The sequence below is a fragment of the Lissotriton vulgaris genome, chromosome 7 (genome assembly GCF_964263255.1).
Source record: "Lissotriton vulgaris chromosome 7, aLisVul1.2, whole genome shotgun sequence".
NCBI lineage: Eukaryota > Metazoa > Chordata > Amphibia > Caudata > Salamandridae > Lissotriton > Lissotriton vulgaris.
The window spans coordinates 161518287-161535673 of record NC_141695.1 but is presented as its reverse complement, the minus strand read 5'-3'; the positions used below and the strand labels follow the sequence as shown (position 1 = coordinate 161535673).

At 47.4% G+C, this 17387-nt stretch overlaps 1 protein-coding gene across 1 annotated transcript in view; it reads left to right on the top strand.

Moving 5' to 3' along the window:
• The window catches only part of LOC147701065 (protein BTG3-like), a 60965-nt gene extending 44545 nt beyond the window's left edge, over nt 1-16420 (top strand). Inside the window, exons 4-6 of the mRNA XM_086929859.1 lie at nt 5073-5210; nt 10005-10215; nt 11434-16420. Of these exons, the coding sequence (XP_086785985.1) occupies nt 5073-5210; nt 10005-10215; nt 11434-11619 (535 nt within the window). The 3' untranslated portion in view covers nt 11620-16420. The remainder of the gene's footprint in view (nt 1-5072; nt 5211-10004; nt 10216-11433) is intronic.
• The last annotated feature ends 967 nt before the right edge of the window (nt 16421-17387 follow it).

Genomic DNA, 17387 nt, shown 5'->3' with positions numbered 1-17387 from the left:
AACATTATGGCTCATTCGCCAGCCAGAGGCACGACGAGGTTCATTAATAGCTGCTCTGTATGTCAAACTCGGTTCCAGCGTTCCATCGCAAGGGGTTCATCCATGGGGGTCAGGCTGTGGGCTGGGCCTCCCCAGACTGCATCATGTGTGGCGGGAAGAGGGATGGGTGTGTGGCGGGCGCTGCAGTGTCATAGGAACTGGCTTCGGCCAAAGAGGGCACAGTGCACACGTGTACGGAAGTACCACACAAAGCCGCACACTGCATTCCTGACCTGTCAGTGAGACTGGAACGGCGGCTAATGCAACCGATGAGACACACACAGGAAGTGGCCTGGGGAGAATTAATAGGAGAAAGATAATCCTATGTTGTTCCTGTGCTCAGCTTGAGGCCGTGCGTGCTGCGTGCGTCGCTTGACTGTTCACTCTGGGCGGAGACATGACCAGCTGTCAACCCACAACTGTATAAGAGTCTCTGGGAGGCGGGGAAGGTTGGAAACAGATCATCTGCAGGATGCAGGCTGGAATACTGATGCCCCCTCGAGGTATCTCGGGGTCAGCAGATGCAAGGACCACAGTCAAGTCAAGTCAAGTCAAGTCATGAAATTTGTATAGCGCACTACATACCCAGAGGGTTTCAAGGCGCTTAGGAAAGGGGAGGAGGATTATTTGTCAAATATCCACGTTTTAAGCTGCTTTCTGAACGCTAGGTGATTCTGGGTGAGGCGAAGGTAAGCGGGGAGTGAGTTCCATGTTTTGGCAGCCAGGTATGAAAAGGATCTGCCTCCCATGGTGGTCTTGTTGATGCGAGGTACAGTGGCGAAGGCTTGGCTGGAAGAGCGAAGTTGGCGGGCGGGGGTGTAGAAGGACAGCCGAGAGTTGAGGCAATCTGGTCCGATGTCGTAGAGTGATTTGTGTGCGTGGGTAAGCAGTCGGAAAGTGATCCTCTTATTGACGGGTAGCCAGTGGAGGTCTCTAAGGTGACCAGAGATGTGTTCGTTGCGTGGGATCAGCCTGGCTGATGCGTTTTGGATTCGTTGGAGTTTCTTCTGGAGTTTAGCGGTGGTGCCTGCGTAGAGGGTGTTTCCGTAGTCCAGTCGGCTCGTGACCAGAGCATGGGTGACTGTTTTCCTTGTTTCGGAGGGGATCCAGCGAAATGTTTTTCTGAGCATGCGAAGAATGTTAAAGCAGGAGGAGGATACGGCGCTGACTTGTTTGTCCATTGAGAGTGAAGAATCTAGGATGACGCCTAGGTTCCGTGCGTGGTCTGTCGGGATGGGTGCTTTTCCGAGGGCTTCCGGCCACCAGGAGTCGTCCCAAGCCGAGGGGGATGTACCTAAGATGAGGACTTCTGTTTTGTCCGAGTTCAGTTTCAGACGGCTGTGTTTCATCCATTCTGCGACTTCTTTCATTCCTTCGTGTAGGTTAGTTTTGGCGGTGCTGGGGTCTCTGGTGAGAGAAAGGATCAGTTGAGTGTCATCCGCGTAGGAGATGATGTTGAGATTGTGTTGGCGAGCGATGGCCGCAAGGGGGCTCATGTATACGTTGAAGAGGGTGGGGCTGAGTGAGGATCCTTGTGGTACGCCGCAGATGATTTCAGAGGCCTCGGACTTGAATGGTGGGAGGCGGACTCTCTGGGTTCTTCCAGTGAGGAACAAGGTGATCCAATCAAGTGCTTTTCCTTGGATTCCGATGTTGTTGAGGCGTTGTAGAAGGGTGCTGTGGCAGACTGTATCGAATGCTGCAGAGAGGTCGAGGAGGATGAGGGCGACTGTGTCTCCATTGTCCAGTAGAGTTCGAATGTCGTCTGTTGCTGCGATGAGGGCGGTCTCAGTGCTGTGTTTTGCTCGGAAGCCAGATTGTGAGGGGTCGAGGGATTTGTTGGCTTCGAGGAAGGCGGCGAGCTGGTTGTTGACTGCTTTCTCGATGACTTTGGCCGGGAATGGAAGAAGCGAGATGGGGCGGTAGTTTTTGAGTTCGGTGGGGTCTGCTGTTGGTTTTTTCAGAAGGGCGGTGAGTTCGGCGTGTTTCCAGTCATCCGGGAAGGTGGCGGAGTTGAAGGAGCAGTTGATGACGTCTCGGAGGTGCGGAGCTATGACGGAGTCTGCTTTGTTGAAGATGTGGTGAGGGCATGGGTCTGTGGGGGATCCAGAGTGGATGGAGTTCATCAGGCGGATGGTGTTCTCGGTGGAGATTGGGTTCCAGGCGTTAATGGTGTTAGCGGGGGGAAGATGGTCAGCAGATGGTAGGGTGGGTTGGCTTCTGGGTTGGTTGTCGAAGCTGTTGTGGATGTCAGCAATCTTGTTGTGGAAGAAAGAGGCTAGGGAGTCGCAGAGGGTTTGAGAGGGGGTGATGTCGTTGGAGTTGGCCGAGGGGTTGGAAAATTCCTTGACGATGTTGAAAAGTTCCTTGCTGTTGTGGGCGTTGTTGTCAAGTCGATCCTTGAATGATGTTTTCTTGGCTTTTCGGATCAGTTGGTGGTGAGTACGAATGGCGCTTTTGAAGGCATCCTTGTTGCTGGTGGATGGGTCTTTTTTCCAGGCCTTTTCAAGGGAGCGGCACAGTTTCTTGGATTTCTTGAGGTCATCGTTAACCCATGAGGCCTTCTTGTTGCCAAGTTTGTGATGACGTTTTTTCAGTGGTGCTAAGGTGTCGGCGGTGTTGGATAGCCAAAGGGTGAGGTTGGAGGCGGCTTCGTTGGCATTAGAAGAGAGGGCTGGGGGGTTTAGAAGGAGCGATGAGGAGATCTGGTCGATGGTGATTTTGTTCCAGTTTCTTTGTAGAGTTGGTTGGTGGTGGTTGATGGGTTTTGGTTTGTTGTAGGTGAAGTGAACGCAGCTGTGGTCAGTCCAGAGGAGCTCCGTAGTGTGGCTGAAGGAGACATGGTTGCTGGAGGTGAAGATGGGGTCGAGTGTGTGACCTGCGATGTGGGTGGGGGAAGTGACCAGTTGTTTAAGTCCAAGGTTGGCGAGGTTGTCCAAGAGGGTGGCGGTGTTGCGGTCGTTGAGCTTTTCGAGGTGGAAGTTGAGGTCTCCCAGGAGGATGTAGTCTTTGGAGGGGAGCGCGTGTGGGGTGATGAAGTCCGTGATGTCTTCACTGAATTTTGCGCGGGGTCCTGGTGGTCTGTAGAGGAGGGTGCCTCTAAGAGTTGTCTTGGGGTCGATGTGGATCTGGAAGTGAAGGTGTTCGGAGTTAGCGAGGTTGGCGTCGGAGTTGGTGGAAATGCGGATGGATTTCTTATGGACGATAGCGATTCCACCTCCTGTATGGTCGGTGCGGTCCTTGCGTGTGATCTTATAGTCTTCAGGGATAGCGATGGCGATGTCAGGGGCGGAGGAAGCGTTCATCCATGTTTCAGTTAGGAAGGCGACGTCAGGAGAGATGGTGTCTAGTAGGTTTCAGAGGTCAATGGCGTGCCTGTGGACCGAGCGGGTGTTGAGAAGGATGCATTCTAGGTGGTTGGGGTCGGGAATCCGTGGTGTGATCGTATCGGAGATGTTGTCGGTGCCGCTGAATTTGCAGGAGTGGCATGAGAAAGGTCCATGGGTTTGTCCAGGGGCGGCTTGGACGCAGTTGGGGGCGCGACCGGGGTTAAGGGCTAGGAGGGAGGCGGCATCGTAGGTAATGCGGGAGGGCTGGGCAACGTGAGGGGCAGGGGGTCTGGCACTGGGCGCGGTCCAGGCACGGACGGGCGTAGACGGGCTTACCTTTGGCGCACCTTTGGCGCGGATTGGGCGCGGTCGCTGCTCGTGAACGCTGCGCGCGGGAGCTACTGTCATATATGGATAGTGGAGGGGAGGGGCGAGGGCGTATCAGCTGGGAGGCGGGGCGGGTGCACGAGGACGACGAGGACAACAAACAAAATGGAGGCGGGGGGGGGAGGCACAGCGTAGCGCTACAGGTAAATGCGCTGAGAGCGTAGGGGAAGCAGTTCTAGTCTTACAGAGCGCAAATGAGGCACAAAGCAAGCAAAATGTCAATAAAGCGGCACAATTTCAGAAGCCACAGAGCGCCAATGCAAAATACACTTTGAGCAGATAAACAGCGCAGATCAAGCAAAGCGCTACTTAGCTATGCAGCAGGCGAAATGGACCAAGTGAATATTTCTGGCAAGCGAGGCAAAGCAGCGCGAAGAAACCAGCTGTCTGCAGGGACAGTGGGAGCGACTCCTCAGCTCGTGGGCTGAGGAGTCGCACCCCATTGGTTGCTGGTCTTCATTCCAGGTGACCCAATGCCGAATACGTGTCCTGGATTCTGAGATGTGATTTCTGCTCTCTGAATAGATTATTACTACATGTTGCACAAGTGTTTAAGAACTGAGTAGTTTGGCTGCTGGCAGCTTGGGCCTGTTATCTGAGAGGAGTTAGCGATCTCAAACGACTGCATGGCACTTCCTGCATCAACCAAGACTACCGACGGCAGCCTCAGCAGAGAGGCCAGTGTGTGGAAGTGCACGGAGTCCTCCGAGGGCGGTGGGTTATCTTGCTGTGGAGTGCAGTGCTCTCAGAACGTACACCACGGTGATACATACATGCACTGCGGAGTGCTTGCTTTACCAGTGCAACTATGTGCAGCCACTGCCTTGTTTGTTGGAAGGCCCGTGGCTTTGTTCAGATTAGAGCAGGTTATCCCTACTGTACCTTGGTGTCCAAAGTTTATCACAATCTGGTGGCTTTTCCACATCCTGTTGTGAAACGAGTTTACCATCTCACCGGGCAGTTGGGAGGCTCTGGACTGAATATGCGAGGCGCTAATCTAGTTTTAGGCTCTCAGGAGAAGGTCCGAGACATTCTGGTGGGAAGCTAGAGGAACACCATGGCCGGCCCATGTTAACCTCAGTCATTGCCTACACGCGTTCTGAATACACACACTCCCTGGCACCCCCTAAATAGTTATCTGAAGGTCAAGACTGCATGGGCAACTCGGCCTTTCATCCTTCAGAGGTTGGTAAATTGAGTTTCATTCCATCGGTTAATAGTAACACCTGGTATTTAAAGGACTTAGAAGTGTGGTACGAAGCGCTAAGTAGAAATGGCTGGTATTCTTCTCTTAAGGTTTAACCCTCTCTTCTGCAGGTGCATCCGCATCAACCAGAAGCAGCAGGTGGACGAATCGCTGCTGCGGGCCTGCGACGCCAGTGGCCTGACCTACTCCCAGCTCCCCTTGCCCAACGAGATGTCGCTCTGGATCGACCCCAGTGAAGTCAGCTGCCGGTGAGTCACAGGTGCCAGGGCTTGCCAAGGGCATGTATGTGGCAATGCCAACACCACATCTGAAACAGCAGCAGCATTATATTTACTCCTGGCTGTTGACAGAATGCTTTCCACAGAACACCTGCAGCAGGTGCCAAGAGGGCGTGTCCATTAACCAACTACTCACATGAACTGGCAGATATTATGTATTTCACATGCCACCAATTGTAAATATAGCTATTCAAAAAGTGTGAACACAAACAGTATTTTCAACTCTCTGGAAGTTTTGGGCTTCATGCTAGGCACAAGATTTATTATTGTTTACACTGGTGTCCTTGTGACATTAAGCAACGCTAAACGTTACAAACCACAGCATAGAACAACCTCCGTGGGATTTTTGTTTTGAAGTTGACGTACGCACTGTGCTAAATTCATGGAGAGTGGTACTAGTGAGCCAGGAATTCGGAGGGGTAGATTTACAAACATTCTGCGCTGGGTTAGCATCACAAAAGTGACGCTAGCCAGCACAAAGTTTTTTTTCCCTATATTACTTTGCAGCGCATAACTTGTTTTGTGCTGGAAAGTACCCTGTCAGTAACACAAAGCAGCGTGAAGCACAGATTTGTGTTACTTAGCGCTAAGGGGGGCATTAAATGGGTGGTACATGGGCCTTCCCTTGCAACCATCCATGCCTTTTGACGCAAAACCATATCTACAAACAATAGTAGACAGGGTTTAGCTCCAAAAGTTAATGACCTTTGAAAGGAGGCGTTAAATGCTGATATGTCTTTTTTTTCTCCTTTCTTTTCTGATTTTGCGTGTGTTCTGCACTGTGCAACATCCGTAGAAAGTAGGAAACCTTTTCAAATGTGTCTAAGCATGCTAATTTGTACTGGAGGGGTAGCCTTTCAGTACAAAACCTATGGTAGACTCGTGCACAGACTCGAAAATCTACAGGAGGGAGAATGGAGGAGAGAGCCATTTCTCTGTAGTTATGAAACTCCAGCTCCCTCCTTGTCACGCAGCCCAGCATTTTTGGCTTCTGTGCTGTGTTCCATGACATTTTTGAAAATCTGGGCCCAAGGAACAAGATCTACTATCCACACAGCGCCTTTAAAATGAAAGTTTCACAAAGTAGCACGTGCTACCTTTGCAAGATATATAAATCTAAACATATGCAATAACGGGTGAAAGGAAATCACATGATATTTGCACATGTAAGTCTGCAAAATGATCCATTATGTGATTTACCCTTAGGCAGTCTGTGTGAAGAGAACTTCAGCTGTGGGTGTGCTTTGAGTACAAAACTCACTTAAGACACCCTCGCCCCGCCTTCGCGCCACAAAACTAAATTGTTTTTACCATCATTCAAGCAGGGGTATTTGGGTTTCCATGGCCAATGACCTCATCAACGCAGCACAAACGTCACCCTTTAGTGCAGTTTAACCCAGGAGACTTTCACGTTGCATTTCATTGCCGCCTCCTTAGTAAATCTGCCCGAAGTCTTTCATCACATATCGCCCTGAAGGTGCCCAGCTCCCCGGCTGCTATTCTTAATCATTATATGTTCTTTCAGATAGTTTAACGTCATGACCCATCAGGCTGGATGACCATAAAAGACGCACTGTCCCAGGCTGGGACTGTGCATTCAGGTACAACAATGATGCACTGTCACCTGTTGAGGCATGAACCAGCCTGTGCTGGGGACTGTGCTCAGCAAAGGATGGTGACACTTTTAAACCTCTGATCCATCTTCCACTGCTGGTGGCAGAAAAGCCTGGGTTTAGAAAGTGGTCAGGGACCATAAGTCCTCCAGGAGGGTGCAGTGTGTGAAAATTCCCCCTTAGGGGGAGCGAGTAGCTGCTCCACTGCTTAGATAGTGTACAGTTAGTGCGTCTCCCGAGAGCTTTGTCCTGCGCCGGTGTCAGTAATGCGCTCTGAGGATGAAGGCAGACATGTTCTTCATTTGCATGAAGGCAGGTCTACTCTTCAGCTGTGCATGAAGGAAGGTAGGCTCTTACTGTGTGCATGAGCGAAGGTAAACTCTCCCTCTGAACATGAACTAAGGAATACTCTTCCTCTGTGCATGAACGAAGGTAGACTTCATCTGTGCATTAACTTAGAAAAACTCTTCATCTCCCCATGAACGAAGAAGACTCTTCATCTGCCCATGAACGAAGGTTGACTATTCCTCTGTGCATGAATGAAGGAAGATTCATCCTCTGTGCATGAACAAAGGTAGACTCTTTATCTGCCTTTGAACTAAGTTAGACTCTTCAACTGCCCATGAAGGAAGGTAGACTCTTCAACTGCCCATGAACGAAGGTAGACTCTTAATCTGCCCATGAACAAAGGTAGACTCTTCAACTGCCCATGAACGAAGTTAGACTCTTTATCTGCCCGTGAACAAAGGTTGACTCATCCTCTGTGCATGAACAAAGGTAGACTCTTTATTTGCCCATGAACGAAGGTTGAGTCTTCCCCTGTGCAAGTATGAAAGAAGACTCTTCCTCTGTCCATGAACAAAGGTATACTCTTCATCTGTGCATGAGTGAAGGAACACTCTTCATCTCTGGATGAACGAAGGTAGACCTTTCATCTGTGCATGAACGAAGGAAGACTCATCCTATGTGCATGAACAAAGGTAGACTCTTTATCTGCCCATGAACGAAGAAGACTCTTCCTCTGTGCATGAACGAAGGAAGACTCTTCATCTGCCCATGAACGAAGGTTGACTATTCCTCTGTACATGAACGAAGGAAGATTCATCCTCTGTGCATGAACAAAGGTAGACTCTTTATCTGCCCATGAACGAAGAAGACTCTTCCTCTGTGCATGAACGAAGGAAGACTCTTCATCTGCCCATGAACGAAGGTTGACTATTCCTCTGTACATGAACGAAGGAAGATTCATCCTCTGTGCATGAACAAAGGTAGACTCTTTATCTGCCCATGAACGAAGAAGACTCTTCCTCTGTACATGAACAAAGGTAGACTCTTTATCTGCCCATGAACGAAGGTTGAGTCTTCCTCTGTGCAAGAATGAAGAAGGACTTTTCCTCTGTGCATGAACGAAGGTAGACTCTTCATCTGTGCATGAATGAAGGAAGGCTCTTCATCTGTGCATGAATGAAGGTAGACTCTTTATCTGCCCATGAATGAAGGTAGACTCTTTATCGGCCCATGAATGAAGGTAGACTCTTTATCGGCCCATGAATGAAGGTAGACTCTTTATCTGCCCATGAACGAAGGTAGACTCTTTATCTGCCCATGAATGAAGGTAGACTCTTTATCGGCCCATGAATGAAGGTAGACTCTTTATCTGCCCATGAACGAAGGTAGACTCTTTATCTGCCCATGAACGAAGGTAGACTCTTCAACTGCCCATGAACGAAGGTAGACTCTTTATCTGCCCATGAACGAAGGTAGACTCTTCATTTGTCCATACAGAAAGATATGCAGTTCATAAAAAGGGAGGAAGGAGGGGACAACAGGACTGGGTCGTCCTCAGTCTATATCTATAGGAGGAATAAGGGATTCTCCCTATTTGAATTAGGGCCCTCACTCACCCGGCTGGGTGTCATGCTTCATCATAGGGCATGCTCCTCGTCAGGTCGGCGCTGCAATACCCGACAGGCTCCCTATGAGGGGCTCTTTGCTGGAAATCTTTTATTCCACAGTGCCGTTGTGTGCCGTGTGGGTATAGGGCCTTGGTGTGTAGATGAATGTGGTGCAAGTGAGCAATCAAAGTGGTGGAGTGAAATGGGATATCGAAGTTCTCCAGAGAAATTTTTTAATCAGTGAGATCTCCAATCCAATTAAAATAGGAGTGGCGCACTGCTGAAGTAATGTTCAGGAATGGCGCAAAGTCAAGTGGTCAACATGCTTCTTGCTTGAATAGTCTTAAGATCTAGTGGCGATTCCACAGGATCAAAATATTGAAAAGCTATATACACGTTGGTTGGTTGTCTGGTAATGTGACCCTGAATAACCAAACCTAAAACCTATAGTGTGGTACTTGAAGTTGGATGACCGACCCCTTTGGGGTTGGTAGCAATCAACAACAGCTCTCAGCAGGGAGGACACAGGGAAGTACCTAGTGTTGCTTGCTTCGCAGCAAGTGCACAATCAGACCTACCCACTCTCTGCTGGAATCCACTCTTTATTTGCCCATGAGCGAAGTTAGACTCTTCATCCGTACATGAACGAAGGTAGAATCTTCCTCTCCTCTGTGTATTAACAAAGGTAGACTTCATCTGCCTGTGATCGAAGGTAGACTCTTCCTCTGTGCATGAAAGAAGGAAGAACCTTCCTCTGTACATAAACGAAGGAAGACTCATCCTCTGTGCATGAATAAAGGTAGACTGTTCCTCTGTGCAGGAACGAAGATTAACTCTTCCTCTGTGCATGAACGAAGGAAGACTCATCCTCTGTGCATGAAAGAAGGTTGACTCTTCATCTGCCCTTGAACGAAGGTAGACTTTTCCTCTGTGCATGAACGAAGGTAGACTCGTCTGTGCATGAACAAAGGTAGCCTCTTCCTGTGTGCATGAATGAAGGTGGACTCTTTATCTGTGCATGAACAAAGGTAGACTCTGTATCTGTGCATGAACGAAGGTTGACTCTACCTCTGTTCATGAAAGGTTGACTCTTCCTCTGTGCATGAATGAATTTTGACTCTTCACCATCTGTGCATGAACTAAGGTGGACTCCTCATCTGTGCATGAACGTTCCCATCTCATAAAGTGTGGGTTCTGTGCATTATGTGATCCTCGTCAGCCCAGGCTGTGCACCTAATCTCTCTCTTCTCTCCCAGGCTTGGCGAGAATAGCAGCCACTTCACAGTCACTCCTGATGAGGGCAGCAAGGAGCATGGCAAGAAGAGCCCCTCAGAGCTGGAGACTTCTGACTACCACTCGGATGGCTCGGATTCCCCGTGCGAAAGCTCCTCTGAAGATGAAAGCATCCGTAAGCCGAAGGAGGAGGTGTGCACCCCCAAGGTGCCCGTCATCAACACAGTGAAGCAGGTAGGACACTTCACCTAGAGATGTTCTACATAGAGACTACAAAGGCAGTGCCCAAGGACTCTTTGACAGACTCAGTGGGTGGAGTTTAGAGCAAGCTGTAAGAGGTGTTAGCAATGGCCAGGAAGAAGCCGAGCAGCCTTTTGACATCACTAGCCAAGCAGCTTTCTGCCCTAGGATAACTGCTTGTGAGCCCTGGAGCTCTGAACTGAGAGAGAGATAGATAGATAGAGAGAGAAAGAGATATTGTAATTGTAGGGGGTGATGCAGGAATGAGGTGCCTCTGAAGAACTGTCATTGGCTCCCAACAAGAGAGGTGTGTGTGTGGGGGGGGGTCCCATTGTAGGGGTGATGCAGTACTGAGGTGCTTCAGAAGAACTGTCTTTTGCTCCCAGTGAGAGGTGTGTGTGGGTCCCATTGTAGGGGATGATGCAGAACTGAGGTGCATCAGAGGGATTGTCTTTGGCCCCTAGTACAGAGAACTCAGGGGAAGGGAGGGTGGGAGGTCTTAAGGGCCAGAGTGAGGTGCATGGAACAGACGTGTGCAGTTCTCAGTACAGGGAGATCTGGGGATGCGATGGCTTGGGAACCACAAGTGAGGTGCATGGCTGAGATGTGTGTGGGGCCCAGTACTGTAATGGCAATTAATGAGCATTAATGTGCATTTGCAAGTCCTGAGTGATGAGCATTGTCAGAGCTGCCTCCAGGCCTAGTGCTTGGAATAAATGTGGGGGTCACATCGCACTAATGAGGTGCATTGACAAGTGGTTCCTCCTGTAGGTCACGAATGGGGTGTATTTAGAGGGGTTCGGTATTCATATCCACGCAGATCGTTCCTCATTCTTTCCTCTTGTTTTTATTTTTCTCTTCTATTCCTAATTTCTTGCTCCCTCCTCTCATCGCTGTTATGTTCTATATACCCTTTCTTTCTTATCCTGCTCTCCTCTCATACTCCTCATTCTGTGTTCCCTCCTTTCACTACACACTCATTTCCCATTCCTTCCTCTAATTCACTTTGGGCTGTTCTCTTTTTATATATCTAGTATTTTATTCCCTCCTGACTTCTCTCCGCCCTCCCTGTCCTTCCATCCCCAGTCATCCTCTCTTTTTAGTGATCTGCTCAGCCTTATTTGTGTCTCCTTTCTGGACCGATATTCTATGCCCCTCTGACCATGTCCATTACTTTTCCTTCTCTGACATCACTCTTTTGTCTCCTCTTAGGGCACTCAGTACTTCTACCACCCTGCTCCGGCCGCGCCGTTCTTCATCCCGTATGGCAGCCGCAGTCTCAGCTTCATCCCCACCTACCAACCCATGACCCTGTATTACATTTACCCCAAGGTTCAGAAGGTCTTTCCACTGCCCTCGAGGACTGCTCGCCAGAAGCGTAAGGTGGCCAAGTCCTAAGGACCATGGCCTGAATGCATAGACTGCATGACTGCCACTCAGATCAATGGACGGTGGTGGGGCAAACACATCTCAGGGAAGGCCCACAGCCACGAAGACCAGTTGCCCCGGCCCTACTTGCAACTTCTTACGCCTTACATCGAGGGTCTCAGACTTTCATTTCTGCGACCATGGCAGATATCAACTTTCTTTTTGGAAAAAAAGGCTGGGCAGGCCTTTGATTTTTTGGGAGCTTTAGCAGGTGCTAAACATAGTGCATGAAATAAGGTGAGTTTGGGGTTTGTTTTGTGTCCAATCAGCCTGGACTAGCGAATTTGTAGCCTCCTTTTCGAACACAAATCGCAATGCATTCCTGAACTGTAGTGTTGCTTCTCTACCTCACAGGGAGTGCTGGCCAAACCTGTTCTACCATCTGACTTACTTTGCAGCAAGAATGTCACTCATTTCAGTTACTGACCAGAGGACGAAGCGAGTCTTCATCAGTTGTAGACCCAGCCCGCCACCTCCACACACCAAAGCATCTCATTGTCAAGAACATCATTGGTTCAGATGCACTGGAGTCTCGCTGATGTCCTCACTGTGCAACGCATGTATCCTGTAATCAAGAAGGCACGCCTAGCAACATTTGAAGGTCAAAAGTGAACATCTGCGACAGAAGAGGGCCTCATTCCTGGTCTGTATTCAATGACCCGGATGTGGTTTTAATTAGAGATAAGAATCAAAATGCAAATTACACAGAGAGCAGAAGCAACAAGGCGGCCTAGATGCCTTTTGGGGGTGGGATGGTCAAACGGGTGGGATTTTGGGAAATCAGGTTGAGGTACGTGGCAGCTTTTTTCTGTTTCCTTCAGACTCCACATCCATTGCCCCAGCAGCGGGGAGATATGCATTTAAACTGGTGGGGCAGCGCTGCAAACGGCATCATTTGGAAATCTCATGGAATGCAGCCTGCGAGCGAATTCAGACTTACTTTGCAGGAAGTTTTTAGTGAATTGTGCTTTTTGCTAGAATTGGGGTCTCAAGCATTGATTTCATGTTTAATTACGGTACACTTTTGGTTCAAAATTGACTTCGCAGAAAACCCAGATTCAGAGGGACTATAAAAGAGGGACTATGGTCAATCATCTGTTGGCGTAACTCGTTTAAAGGATTGCGAAACAATAAAGAACCAACGAAAGCATAACAGGAAGAGGGAGAAAATGACAAAAATATCTTCCTGGGAAAGTGGCCGTATGTGAATCACTGCAGGCGACTCCAAGGCACTGTAAAGCGCTTTATAGAAGATCAGACCTGGATCTGATGTTGGGCCAGGAGGGAGTGGGAGAGGTGGGTGGCTTGAGGTGGAAGTGAAGAAGAAGCCAGGGTTTTAGCCAAAGAGCACCTGTTTTCAGCTGCCTTTTTAGTATAATCAGTTATGTTCAAGGCTGTTTACCAATGCAGTAGACAATACTACAAAGTCCAGAATGCACTGCACTGACAACTAAACACGTCAATCCTGTGCCTCGTGACGGTCTAGATCCCTTGAGTAGAGTTAAATCTGAGCTCATTCCACTGCCTGTGCATCTCATCCATGCACGCGCTACATTCCGCACGCATGCGCACTTCCCTGGATGCGCAAGCATACCTGACTGTTGAATTCCATGCTTGATTTTTACTCTTCATGATGTGAATTTGTGTTGAGTGCTGCAGCTACTGATGTGCTTGGGTACTGATTGTCGTTTTTTACCAAATTAGCTTACATAGTTACTTTATTATCTAATTTAAAATTCTTGTTTACTAACTGCCCTGTTTGGGGCCAGCATTGGAAACTCAATGCTTTCCTGTTCACACACAGGTCTCTTTGTAGAACGAAATGATCCCTCTGCTCCTTGCAATCTTTATTTGTCATGTTGGGGAATAAGAAACGGGGAATATAATAAACAAACCACGTGCTTGGCCCATGTATTCGTGGCAGCCATCTTAGAAAGAGAGGGTAATTCTGTTTAGTAGGAGAGCCATTTTAGAAACCACGATGAAAATGCACAGACAGCTAGAAAATGTGGGGTAAAAACAAAAGATAATTTAAATTACGGCGCTAAGTGTCTGGATGCCAAATCTTTGTCTTTTTTGCTGGACTCTTCCTTGCAGTGCACGTCATTACAACACTCAGGTTCTTGCTTTACTTCAGAGTTTTAGAAGTACATAAAGGCGGTGCACTGTTGCAGAGGGAAGGAAGTCTTTTGTGATATTTTGTTACATATTTGCTTTAAAAGTCGTCCGAGTTCTGGTAACAGCTGCCTGAAAACCATTCTAATGTTTTCTCTTGTGGTAGCTACGTGTTTGTTTTCCATCAGTTTGCTGTAACTGTGATCCCCCAGGGAAGCAGGAAGGGTTCATGAGACCTAAGCAGGAAGTGGCAATACAATGAAAACTCCACTTGTTCCTCTGGGAAACTGGAGGCTACAAGTGTTGGAAAAAATGGCAATGAACAAACACGTCATAAAATAGAAATGTAACTAATTCTTTTGAGACACATGTAAACTCTCTTTTGTTGTTATATAAATATTGTAAAAAGCCCGCAATCTTCCTGCAAGGTCTTCTGAGAGAAAATCATCTAATGCTCTAAAGTCCCTAAAAATGCTTAGGGCCGGATTCATCCTGCTTTCCTGCAATGCAGCACAGCAAGACCCCTTGCTGCGCGTGCTGCAGTGCGTGAAAGGGATAGGGCTGGAATGCGCCACATTTAACATTAAATGGTGCATTCCTTTTCTCATGGTGCAGAGTGTGCTGCTTGTGCCTGCCTTGGGGCAGCATTGTTTTAGTGCAGGAAGGGGCACTTTCTGCACAAAAGCAATCCTCAGAAGCACTCTCCTCTTTCTAAGATCATTATTCAGTTCACTTAGAAAGAGGAAACAACAAAGAGAAATACAAATATTTTTCCTGCTTGTGCCTCCCATGGGAAGGAGTAGCATTTTGATGCAGTCCCAGGTCTACCAGTCTTGCCAAAATCAGTGGGTGGATGGGTGGGAACACCCACGCGCCACAGATGGAATCCCTTCCTGGGGTATAGCACCGGAAGGCAGCAACTTGCACTGCCTTGCGTTACTTCAGAACTACCGAGCCACGCAAGGTTGCCTTGCCTGGCTTAGTAAACCTCATTCTAGGGGTCGTCCTGTTCCACCTTGTGTGGCGATGGTGCGTCACAAATATGATACCATGATAAATGTGCCCCTTTGTGTTTTAAATGTTCCCGTATGGGATCACTCTTGGCTTCCACAGGAAGCCTACTCTGTGCAGTAACATTATTTCTATGCAGTGAATCACTGTGCCATTTAACTGGAATAAAAGTGTGAGATATTTTCCTGGTCTCAGGTACACACCCACCTTGTCTACCAGCAAAGATCTCCCTGTGCACTGTATTCTGTTATTAGTTGTACAGTGAGTAAACAAAGCCAGCTGCCTGTACATCATGCTCTTACTGGACTTTAATCGCTCAGTCCTCTACCGACCACAGTACACAATTGACTGAAGTGATTTAGAAATGAAACTGTGACCGTCCTGTCCGAATACACATTTAAATATTAGTTTCCTTCTGAAGAAGGTCTACATCTCAAACTAAAATCTGCTGATTTCGTAGATGTTCACAGGATTATTTAGGCTCTATTTGCTTTGCAGACATTGGCTTAAACGTTTATACTCAATTTCTGCGCTGCCTCTGATTAAGAACGGAGTGCAAATTGTGATGCTGTGCATTTGTACCCACTTTTACTACCAGTTGGTAGCTGGTAGTAAAAGCGAGGGAAAAATGCTTCAAGAAGGAGCACAAACACTGTTACCAGACCTTGTAACTCATTTTTTTAACACATTTGTAAATCCGATAAAAATGTGGCAAACTTGCACTGTAGTATTTTTTCACTTTTTACACTAGGGTTTATGTGACTCCTCATTTTCTGAAGTTGTGCCATTATGTAGCTCTTTTTAGGTTAGGAGGTGTTTTGGGCGGGGTAGGAGGTTCTGTAAAGTACCGTTTAGCAGAGCTCTGATGCAAGTTCTGCTTCCTGGTGAGATTTCACTCAACAAATGAAAATCAGACAGATACATTACTTCACAAACCCAAAGTCAGACTGCAACATCACTTCCGGCACTTGATGAAAGACTGACATCACTGTTAAAAATAGATGTCACTCAATGAATCTAGCATCAGCCAGAGAAGTCTCAGCTTTGTCCTTGAAAGTACCGGGGAGGATCTAAAACATTTTATGTGAAATAAGTTGGTACCTCGCAGACCCTACGTATATTACTGTATCCTGAAGGTCATTTGGTACTCGATGTGTGCAGCTAACAGTAGCGTGCGTTTCAGACATTGCTAAAGATTTTATGATTTTAGAGTAGTTGTAAGGTTTCTGCAGTGGCATTCACCACTGGCTGGACAAATATGTAGTTTTATTTATATTTGTTCTGTTACATGTCAAGCTTTCAACCCTTCTGCACACAGTATCTGTGGTGATGAGGTGCAGCGACATGCAGACAAACCACCCCTACACTGGAACACGAGGGATTTGGGTGTTAGCTTTTTACATCTTCCACAGGTTTTTTTCTGCAAAACTGGAGCCTTTTATTTTAATTTGTATACATGTCTTGAAATATTTATAAAAGCCATGTAAATACGTCTGTGGAACGGGATTCTGTGATTTGAAATTAACTGTTTTTAATAATGTATTGTTTTTATATATATTAATTGTGTCTTATTATGCAGAAGAGACTTTTGAGCTAATTTTATAAATTTGTACAAAACAATAAATTGTTTATATTCAAAACTACACTGAGCTTTGAAGTTGTTTCATTGTTACGAAGGAATTGAAGCGATGTCTATGTGTACTCGTCTGCGAGGGTGAATCTGTCTGTTTTGCTCTTGATGCCCCTTGTAATGTTGGCCTGTAAACTGTTAAATTGCCCTTTGTTAACTGCAGTCTACTTCCACTTGTGGTACCCCTGCTATTGTTTACCTGTACATCAGTGAGTTGCACTCTGTTGCCTGCAGTAACCTATCACTTCTGGTGTGCACTGGAAGACTGTCATATGTTACTTTCAGTCTTATATCCTCATTGAGTCAAATCAAAACATGGTTGTTCACGGCATAAACCTAAGACCAGTTCAGGACTACGGGCATGTCATAGCGCCAAGACGCCTCCGGGCATTCGTGCGCTTTAGAAATGGATAAATCAAATCAAATCAAATTGAGAATCCTGGTAATGTTGGGTTGCACACTGTGAAGCATCCGGATGTGACCTGGAATCCGCTTTCACTCTCAGCAATCCTGGTAATGTTGAACTTAACGCTGTGTAGCTGCCTCGTGTGACATGCTCTCTCTCTCTCTCTCTCTCTCTCTCTCTCTCTCTCTCTCTCTCTCTCTCTCTCTCTCTCTCTCTCTCTCTCTCTCTCTCCCTCTCTCTCTCTCTTTTCTCTCTTTCTCTCTGTCTCTCTCTCTCTCTCTCTCTCATATTGTTGGCCTTTACACTGAAGTCTTATACTTTTTACGCACACCATCAGAATATATTGGCCTTAGTCCTGCTAGCTCACAGTCCTCCATCTGTACCCCTAACCTGGCAGAGTGTCAAATGGATTATGCAACCTCAGAACATGGCAACCCTGACTCCCCAAGGAAATTATATAAAGAGATCTAGAACCTTTTTGTTTGGTAACTCATGCATACCCCAAGAAATGCACAGCATGGCCTTTCAATATTTATTGAAGCACTGTGGTTCTTGCATAAAAAAACATGTGCTGCA